The following is a 10257-nucleotide window of genomic DNA, read 5'->3' as shown; positions in this document are numbered from 1 at the left end:
TTTTTTGTAATATTTAATTGTGTAAGAGCTACGTAGACCGCTCCCGAATGTGTGCGTCTTGCTTTGTGTCCGGCAAGCGGGGAAAAAAGTTTTTCACCGCAGCGAAAATGTTGTATTTGAAAGTCTAAATGCCAGTAAATATGAACTGAAGCAGAATATTTCTGTAGATAAAACATTGTGAATTTTGAAAAATTTTTCAATACATTTTTACTTTTGTACTTTACAACGCTATGGAGTTATTGGAAATGTTTGGATCAGATGAATTGGAAACAATTCTATGCAGCCACCACTGGAATCGTGATCCATGAATAAATGGATCTGTTATGATAGTATAGGTAATAATAAACATTGTCACTGTCGCTAAAAATAATAGCATTACACTAGCATAAAAATAATAATAGCCATTATTATTATTATTATTATTATTATGGCTATTTTGTCATAACATTGAAGTAGGCTATTATTGATAACAGCCAGGCTATAGTCTTCCAGCCTAACATAGCCTAACTGTGGCAGATTGAATGACAGCAGTTGTTGTATTGGAGGTGTCCATCCGGCTTTTTAGGAACTGGAATTTTAGCTTAGCAATAGAATATAAAAACAACTAGAACAAAAGTTGCTAGGCAACAGTGACGTGCATCTTCAACCGCGGGAAAAAAGTCGCAAAAGCAGAAATTATATGCTTTCTGTAATGCAAACGGTCAATTTGACCGCTTTGGCCATTCAAGGTAGAAATACTCAGAACTCTTTTGTGCTTTGTAATTTTAATAAAATTACAATGTTATAATAAAATACAGTATACACGCATTTAGGAAAAGTCAGGGTTTTATATTTATATGGGTTTTATTTCAACAAAGTTATTACATTTTAAAATTTAAAAACGGTCAAAATGACTGCCTTGGTAGTTCTAGTGTTAATGTTATAGATAGCTGGTAAACTTGTTGTCTGTCAGAGGTTGGAATGATATTTAATATCAGTTTAGCTTCGATTTATGTAGTTTGCATTTTAGGGAGGTTGTTATAATCCTTAAAATATGTGATTTAATAGATTGATATTTGGATTTGAGGCTTTGTTTGTTTAACGAATGTCAGTATCAGTATCAATTTTTACAAATATTTAGTCATGAGTATTTGGGCCACGGGTTGATTTTTATGTCTCTCTTGGCAGGGTACCAGTGCCTGGGATGGAAACTCACATTCCAGTGCTCTTCCTCGACCTGAGCGGTATGTTTTTCGTGCTTGCTGAAGAACAGCAATGTCCTCTGCAGGAATGCAATGTCCTCTGTGACCTTTCTTCCACTGCAAGCTCTTTGTCTTAACGCTCATTTTCACACTCGTTTTTCCTGTGTTTCTGTTCTTCCTTCCTCCAGCTTACGACTTCAGCTCTCAGGAAAACCTAGACGTTCCCGAGCCGGGCGGCTGGGACGCCATGCTTAGCTCTGAAGATGAGGATGAATTTTTTGACCTTCAGATTGTCAAACACTATGATGGAGAGGTGTGAATATGACCTACGCACCCTCAGGGCTCTCAGAGGCTCCCTAGTTGATTTTAAAGGAATGTATTAAAAACTATTTTTCTTCCAGGTGAAAGCCGAAGCTTCTTGGGACTCCACGGTTCATGAATGTCCACAGCTGAGTCGAGGTGCCGCTCCAGATCAGAGAGTATACTTGACTGTCCGCACCGTGGTGCAGCTCAGCCACCCTGCAGAGATGCAGCTAGTCCTGCGCAAACGCATCTGTGTGAACCTCACTGGACGACAGGTGCGGCATGGTCTTCTTTGTATGACCTACACTATCATCAGAGCTAAAGAAAAGTCTTTTTACACTTTTCTACAGTTAGGTCAGCTTTACATACAGCTGTGGCATATATTTTTGGTGCATGGTTGATATAAACCTTATACTTCTTAAGGAATTTCAAGCTTTAGATATGAAAATTATCTCTGCATATTTGATATATATATATATATATATATATATATATATATATTGGTTTAAACAGGGTTTTGCTCAAAATTTCTTGAGGAGAATGTCCACCAGGAGCACTATTCCTGGCTGTGGTGTGACCTTTGAAGTCGTCTCCAACATCCCAGGGGTAAGCATACAAAATCTTTTATTAAAACCGATTATTTTTGTGTGTGTGTCTATATAATGCATGATATGAATAATAAATAATGCATGAGCAAATTCAGAAGTGTTGTTATTGGTAACAAAACTCAAAACTATTAAAATTAGTTTTTATTGAAATAAAGCTGAAATAAAAATATTTAATCTAAATATTAGATGAAAAACTAAATGTTGCCTTGGCAGCTAACTGAAATAAAATAAGCTTTAGCTAAAGTACTACATTACTAAAACTGAAATAAATTAAAGCTAAACATAGAAATAAACAAAAATATATAAATATAATATAATATATAAAACAAAACTAATAATAGTATTGTAAATAATACTAAAATAACACCAATTCAGAATAGAATTGTTAGCAGATTTCAAAACTGAAACAAGGTGAAACTGTCATTTTCTCAATATTTGCTGATAATCCTAAAATATTAAATAATATAAATATTATTCGCTCATATGTATCACTGCAGAACTCTCAGCAACACTTATAGGCCGTTTTAGTTGGCTATTACCCATAAGAAAGCTGCTCTGATAAAGTTGCACACCTGGTTTCTTGAGGTGCTTTGTTTACGAGCACCTGTCTCTTGGCTGTGTATGTCTGCAGGACAGCCAGAGCTCAGAGGACAGGGAGATGCTGGCCCGTGTAGCCGCCAGCGCTGAGAACCCTAAATCCTCAGACAGTGAAGCTGCCATAGAGAAGTACCTGCGGAGCGTCCTGGCTGTGGAGAACATCCTCACACTGGACCGTCTGAGACAGGTCACTCAGCTAACTCCACTAATATTTTTTTATCCGATAAGATCGCATTTTATCATCTCTTTCTAATGTTGTTTATTTGGGCATATAGCATAGTGAGCAGATGCTGACTTCCCAGTACTATCTAGTTTTCTCTTCCGAGTTCAGCTCAGCATGTTGTTTTCATCATGTAAATCAGTTTTTTATCATGTGCTGCAGGAGGTGGCAGTGAAGGAGCATTTGGCAGGTAAAGGCAAGGGCAGCAGACGCAGTCTCAGCTCTCCAAGTGTGCACCGGGTAAGCGCATCTGCAGCCTTAAAGTCATCTTAAAAAAACAGAAATGTTAAGGAAACGCCGCATCATCGAAGCCTGGCACATTATGTATTCATACATCACCTTTTTCTCCTCTAGTTATCTGGAAGCAGACAGGATCTGTCACTAAACTCAGTGCTGGATGACAACAAGGTAAGAATCTAGGGAGAAAATAAGACATGGTCCACCACAGGAAATGGGTCCTTTTATGTAACCTCTAATATCCAATTTGCTAATGTAAGAATCGATGGGAGAGTCAGCAGGATATCTTTGCGACATCCTCTCAGTTCAGCAAAACACTGCCACGACCATCCAGACCTCCTACACCACCTACACAAAATCAGGACCCCGAGCAAGGTAAGACATAACGGTCACTCTTAAAGTGAGCGCTACAGGATGTAGACTGTTTTGTCTGCAATAGAATAATCTTCCTTTTCTGTTTCCAGCATGACCCATTCTTTATGTGACTGTCCTTCCAACCATCAACTCTGTGCTCTCTACTGTAAATTCTCTTTCTGCCTGAACTCTCATGTCTAACCTGGTTTATGAATTTAACAGGCACTTATCTAAATTACATAGAAAATCCTTGTATCTTGATCAAAAGCACAATATTGCCAGTTCGGAGTTTGAATCTGCAACCTTTCAGTTACCACTGAACATCTCTCCCAGTCTTGTTCAACTTCAGCTTCTTTCACCTTGTCACTTTGTTATCTGTCAAAAAATGTCTGTGTGACATTTTTTATGTGACTGTGCCTTCATACACTCCTTTTATATAATTTCTACATCTGTCTCTGTTTCACCATCATTGTCGTCTTTCTCCACACCTCTACCTTGCTGTTTGCCTCCTTCCCAACCCGCCCACAGGTTTTTCAGGGCTTGCTGCTTATATCTCCCCAGTCAAGGCCCTGGTTCCTCAGATGCCCAAGCTGCTCAAGTCCCTGTTCCCTGTGCGCGATGACAAGAAAGATTTGAGACCCTCTCCACACTCCCAACAGGTCTGGTCACATTTTCGACTTTTTAATTACTAAACTGTGCCTTAAACCTTGCTATGTCGGTCTCATGAAAACTGTCAAGAAATGTCCAGGTCATATTTAACCCTAAAACCAAAAGGAAAAGTTATTTTAAAATTCTAATAAATAAGAAAAATATATGCATAAATAAAACCATAATGAACAAATAAAGCATTTTTGAGGCAAAGTGACTTCCATGGGGTTTCATGCATAAATGTAAAAAACTGATAGACAGGATCAGTCATAAAAATAGCCGTTTTATTGCCTGCAAAGCCTGTCAGAAATATGCTGCATTTAGATGAGTATATCATATGTGGTAATCAAAAAGGGATGCAAATCCTCCTGGCCGATTTAATTTGAGTCCATTTTAGATTCTAGCGTAATGTCGTTCTGTCTTCATGCCTCCTCATTTCCATATAGACAGAAATTCCATATGCTACTATTACATTGCCCATATATCTGTGATACATTTCCTCATACAAGATGGATAAAGTAAGTCTTTAAATTAAGCCTTGTTGCCTGGTAGTGGATTTTTTTGTGAGAAAACAGGCTTTTTTGGTTTTCCATGATTAAAACAGTGTCCTCATTTTGTCAAAGTAAATCATGTCAGGGAAACCTGATTATATGTTAGGCAGGAGTCCATAGATAAACTCCAGTGTTTAATTTCCCCAAGATTAATTGTCAAGCCATACCCTTTCATCATATCTCCCAGCATGCTTTTGACGGAGGCATACAGGGAAAAAAAATATGACAGTGATATTTCATCGTGTTCATCACTCCTCCCCTGCACGCAGACTTTTGATCTGTCAGTACTTTAGATCAAACGTAATCCAAAGGCTCCCAACATAAAAAATGAACCCGTGACACTTAAATCAAGCTTTGTGCCGCCTCTCTGAAAACCATTACAGAAATCGTAAATACAAATTTAATACATTCCATTCATCTCTCCAGCATATGCCACGAATAATTATGCAAACAGCCAACAACCCTGATGAAGGAAGAGTAAGAATAGAACCGGTAAGTAGATCTCCACTCTGATCTCATGCTCCATCTTTGGCAAAATTAAATGAATATGAATGATGAATTGGGTTACAGACTTGTATTTTGCAAAAGTATAGCCTAGGAAGATATTTTAAGAGCCCAGTCTTTCTCCTCCATGTGATGTAAATTGCATGCTATTAAATCTGTGGTTTTCCTAGCATGTGCTGTCTGTGTGAGAGTCAGATGATAGGTTGAGGTGTAGTTAAATGTTCCTTGTGGTTTTGGACGTGCTTCCCCGTAGGTTGCAGTAATGGGGAAGAGTCCTGCTTCAGACAGACACTCAGATGGGTGTCCTGATGCCCTGTCCTCTATGCATGATCTGCCCCTGAGCCCCATCAGCGAGGCCTCCAGTGGCTATTTTTCTACTAGCGTCTCCACTGCCACCCTTTCCGACGTCTCCATAGCTTGCGGGGACCTTACCCCTACTCCCAGTTCCCAAGCCGGTCCCGTAGCATCCAGGCAGGACAACGAAGACTGTCTACCGACCCCTGTTAATGCCTCTGTTGCTCCTGTAGAAGCTGGGCTAAGATCTGACAGGCCTAGAAAAGAGGAAGATACCCAGGCGGCCCACAGGAATGGTGTCACCACCTCTCAGCAGGAAGCACAGCTAAATGCAACCCCTCCCCTGGTGTTGAGTACCTCCACAGACAGCCCTTTCTCCCTCCAGAAGGTCAAAGCCAATGAACTCAGGTCTTTCAGTAACATTCTCGGAGATGGAAAAGCAACCACAACGCAAGTGCAACAAACGAACAGCCTGGAGAAGCTAGAGATAACCTTCGAGGATGTGGAACCCGGGGAACTTGCTTGGCTCAAGGTGGGAGGGCGAGTCACTGTTGGATCCAGCAAGTCCGGCACGGTCCGCTACATCGGCCCAACACACTTCTCAGAAGGCGTCTGGGTCGGGGTCGAGTTGGACACTCCCTCAGGTTAGTCAAATCTTCCGTTATCCGACAAGTTTTCTGAGATGTTGACACCTTCTTGGTGAGACGATTTACAGACCTTGTTCTTTTTGTATCCTTTGTCCACAAGGTAAGAATGATGGTTCTGTCGAGGGCCACCAATACTTCCGGTGCAACCCTGGTTATGGGGTGCTAGTCCGTCCAGATCGACTGACTCGACGGGAAGCTTCCAAAAGGCACACCGAAAATCGCCGCAGTGGGGAGTTCAGTCAGCAACTGAGGGGAGGAGCCGGCACTGCCATTCAGAAAGGAGAGAATCGCAAATCCTGGACCAGCTAATTGACAATGAGCTGAGCAGGACAGAACCTCCGCTTCCAACATCTGAATCTAACCGAGGAGGTCAACTCCGTCCATCACTGTGCTTGGGCTAATGGAGCATTCAGATACCCAACTTTGCAAGGAGGTGGTACAACATTCCCTTACAAGCCCCTCTATCAGTTCCGGTGCTATGCTAATGTGTAGCATGTGGGAGTGCTATCAATTTTTAACATGCTGCTTCAGTTGTGTTCCTTGAGATTTGTTTGCTTGTTTGGTAACTCAAGCAAGTCTCCTTGAGTCGACCGTAAATGAATCTTCCGGGTCTTTGAGATAAACCCATCATTTTTGTTTGTGCCCTGGTTTTATCAAGAGTCCATTTTTGGACTTGATACTACAAATGATGCTTGATTTATCTTCTCTGCACAGTCAGTAAACGATTTTTAGTTTCCTGAATGTGCCTTTTAAGTCGACCCATTTCTTGTTTGTCATCCCTCATTGCACCTTCGTAGCACTAGTTAGAATGTGGTAAATGGTATGGTAGACATGTAAGAGATTATCTCAGGGATCCGATCAGAGTCATTGGATACGCCCAGTTGGGTTTTCAGCTGTAAGCCACTATCAAATCTGGCTTTTCATGGAGTGAAGGGGGTTGCATGTATTTCGCGATAGGTGCCGTCCTGAGCAGGTCAATGCAGGTTTCTGATGCAAGTTTCTTCATGTCGTGAAGTACTATTATTACTTGGCCAGTGATTGGACGACTAAATCCACAAGATGGGATGTTTTATTTGGTTTGGTGTCATTGGAAGACTTGCCTATCAGTATTTTAGGAGGAAACAGCCTGCTTGGTGTGTATCCTTAATTGCATGTGGTGAATTTTTAGACTTGACTGAATTGGCACATTCAGGCTTAATTGACTAGCTTAATTAGGCTCTCTCTTAATGGTTTTGATGATTGGACTGAAAAAAAAAGTATTTTAGAGTGGCTTATTTACAATCTGATGGGTTGGGGCACATTTTAGTAAGCAGCCTTTTAATTGGACTTGGGTTATTGAAACTACTTTAACCTCAAATAACTTTGTGCTGCAATTTAGTGACAATTTAAAGTAGCTCAGTTTGATTGGTTTCTGAAGGACTGTCTTCCACAAGAAGGTCACAGTAAAAGCACATTCCAGTTTTGTGTATCGGACCAATTACTGGCAATACCTTCATCTTATTTATTCAAATTAAAAGATCTATAAGTGATTTCATTAAATATTTTTTAACATATTGTATGGGCAAAGTGGTCACATTTATATAGTTTTTTTAATAAGGAGCATGATTCCATGCAGATATGATGCTTGTTCACATCATGATGGAGAGATTTCATTCCTTTTATATTCTATTCATGGAAATCATAATGTGATTTCTGAAGTCTAATACAATATCAAATTATTAAAATATATTTTAATGGTTGTAGTTATGTAAATTGAATTTATAAAGTGTAAAAATCCTATGAATGGAAAATTAATTTGCACATTTGATTTATAGTAGATAGCTTATGTGCCCAAAGGGTGCTTAGTTTTGTTGTAAATTAAGTAAACTAACCGATGATCCACTGTAAATCTGCTTTCACTGGATTTGGTGCTCAAAAGTCAAAAACATTTCGAAATTTCCGTCTGAGAAAAGATGCATTTCTCCACAGTTTTAAGTTGCCTTTAATTTTTCCTGTTTTTGTTCAGTCAAAAAATTTGATTAACATCTTCCCATTTTTTATGTATCTTGATCTGTGCCTCATTCATAATGAGAAAAAAAAAACGCACACATGGAGCACGTCTTTGTTGCTGTGACTAGCAACAAAGGCTTGAGACGATAGGATTTTAAGGCCTGCTGGGTCACATTAGAACAGATTGATTGCCTTTAGAATGACAAGTCTCAACTAAGTTTATTTTAATATATTTCTGTTGTAGCAATAACGTTAAAAATGCTTGTAGGGATTTGATGGTTCATTTGTTTGAACCTAATGTGTTACTAGAAAGGGGAAATTAACTTATAGAAGACATTTTCAGTAAGCTGATCTCCACGGCCCAACATTTCAATCACAGATGCTTTTAACTAGATGTGTACTAGATGTTTATTTTGTTTTCAAGTGCAATTGACCATTTTTCTTCATCAATAATACGGTTGAATGCACCCTACATTCATTCTGTTCAACATCAGCAGGTCTTCAGTAGCAGAAATTATACCTTGATCTGTCATAAATGACATGGATCCAGAGCCATATCTGAGCAACCACACAGTGGCCTTTTGAAGTCAAATACTAAATACAGGTGTGTAAACTCGTGCTTTCCTCCTGTTTGAAATCCTTCCCGTTAAGGGCATCAGGAGAAAGCGGTTTTGAAGGAAGCTTTGGGCCCTGCTGTTTACACAGATGTCAGACAAAGCTCTTGGCAGGAAGTTGCTGCTCTACTTCTGTAGTTTTTTTTTTCTTTCTCCCTCCCTTTTTCTGAGCAGTTTCACTACTAGTCTGTGCCTCGTCCTGATGATTTTGTCATGAAAGTTGTCCTGAATATGGAGCGTTTGAACCCAGAGTATACGTGTGTGTGTGTTTTGTATATAGTTGCATCTTGAGAGTTCAATCTGAGCACAAGGCTGGGTTTGAGTAATTTATCTGCAATTCTATGCTGATATCCAAAGAGTAATCATGTATAATAATTCATTTATAATTTCTTTTATATTGACTGTACAATAATCTGGCTGTAAAGAAAAAAATAAAAAGTGACCTGATTTACACATTTGTCTTATTACTATTTTTAATTACTATGTTCAAATTTTGACATTTTTATTTTTTTTCTTTCAAACAAATTGACAGCCAATGATTTTTTTTCTTCGCTGTATGGAAAAGAGCAGCTGCACATATTTATATCAAATGATTGTCTTCAAATAACAATCCTGTTACAATTTCAGAATTAGGAATATAATTCAGAATTTGCATAATTTTATAATTCCGGAGTGCTGTAAAAAAAAGTTGTACAATCAGCCAGTGTCTTTCAGCTCATTAAGTCTTTATTCTCTAGAAGGTACAGTTCTAAAATAAAAACAAAATTTTTTTTTTTTGAAAATGAACAAAAAGTGTCAGAACAAAACTTAAAAAAGTAAAAGCATATGCGTTTTATACTACATATTAATTACAGAACAGTCTACTGTCCAAAAAAGGCACTAAATTCTGTAATAAGAGATACATGATTAGACTATTTCAAGTTAATACAACAGTGATATATTTTTCATTTTTTATACTCATAGAATATATTTATATATATTTAATATATTCACATATTGAACATGGACAGATTAAAAACACAGTCAAAGTGTTCCCTCATTCTTTCACGACAGATTTCTGTTCCAAACACATTCCGACACTAGCTTAATAAAGACTTCTGGGTAACTGACTGGGCACTAGTCCATCATCACATTGTGCCTCAATACTGTTTCTAAGAAAGCGTTTACTGAGGGACTCTGTGTTAGTAAGACTGGACTGTCTGTATCCTATGATATAATGTACAAGACTACATGATTGCTGTGCAAGCTCATGAAACTTCACGCTCCGATTTGGGTTGGCAAATGAAAGTAAGATTGGCAGTTTGCAACGTTCATTGTCTCGCTATTATAGTATCTAATATTCTGACGGCGGTTTAATGAAAAGCTTTGAAATATAAAACCGAGACCGGGGCTAGTTGTCACAAGGATTATATTTCAGTAATTACAAAAATAAAATTGAGTCAAAAATTGACTTTAAACAGATGTAAAACATATTTTTCAGATTTGGAATTCAGTTGGAGCAAGCTGTAAT

General features: G+C 38.5%; 1 protein-coding gene across 4 annotated transcripts in view; it reads left to right on the top strand.

Moving 5' to 3' along the window:
• LOC107751739 (kinesin-like protein KIF13B) overlaps positions 1–8214 on the top strand; it is a 46415-nt gene extending 38201 nt beyond the window's left edge. For 2 of the 4 annotated variants that reach the window (XM_016567497.1, XM_016567496.1), the window contains exons 29-40: positions 1168–1223; positions 1370–1494; positions 1583–1759; positions 1998–2090; positions 2724–2876; positions 3072–3149; positions 3264–3317; positions 3401–3521; positions 4029–4159; positions 5126–5191; positions 5457–6141; positions 6245–8214. In XM_016567497.1, the coding sequence (XP_016422983.1) occupies positions 1168–1223; positions 1370–1494; positions 1583–1759; positions 1998–2090; positions 2724–2876; positions 3072–3149; positions 3264–3317; positions 3401–3521; positions 4029–4159; positions 5126–5191; positions 5457–6141; positions 6245–6453 (1948 nt within the window). In that variant the 3' untranslated portion in view covers positions 6454–8214. The remainder of the gene's footprint in view (positions 1–1167; positions 1224–1369; positions 1495–1582; positions 1760–1997; positions 2091–2723; positions 2877–3071; positions 3150–3263; positions 3318–3400; positions 3522–4028; positions 4160–5125; positions 5192–5456; positions 6142–6244) is intronic. The other 2 variants (XM_016567498.1, XM_016567500.1) reach the window with 2 other exon arrangements.
• The last annotated feature ends 2043 nt before the right edge of the window (positions 8215–10257 follow it).

Source organism: Sinocyclocheilus rhinocerous, unplaced genomic scaffold (genome assembly GCF_001515625.1).
Source record: "Sinocyclocheilus rhinocerous isolate Xijiao unplaced genomic scaffold, SAMN03320098_v1.1 scaffold993, whole genome shotgun sequence".
Lineage (NCBI taxonomy): Eukaryota > Metazoa > Chordata > Actinopteri > Cypriniformes > Cyprinidae > Sinocyclocheilus > Sinocyclocheilus rhinocerous.
Note: the sequence above shows the minus strand (reverse complement) of the source record. Positions and strands in the feature narration are given on the sequence as shown.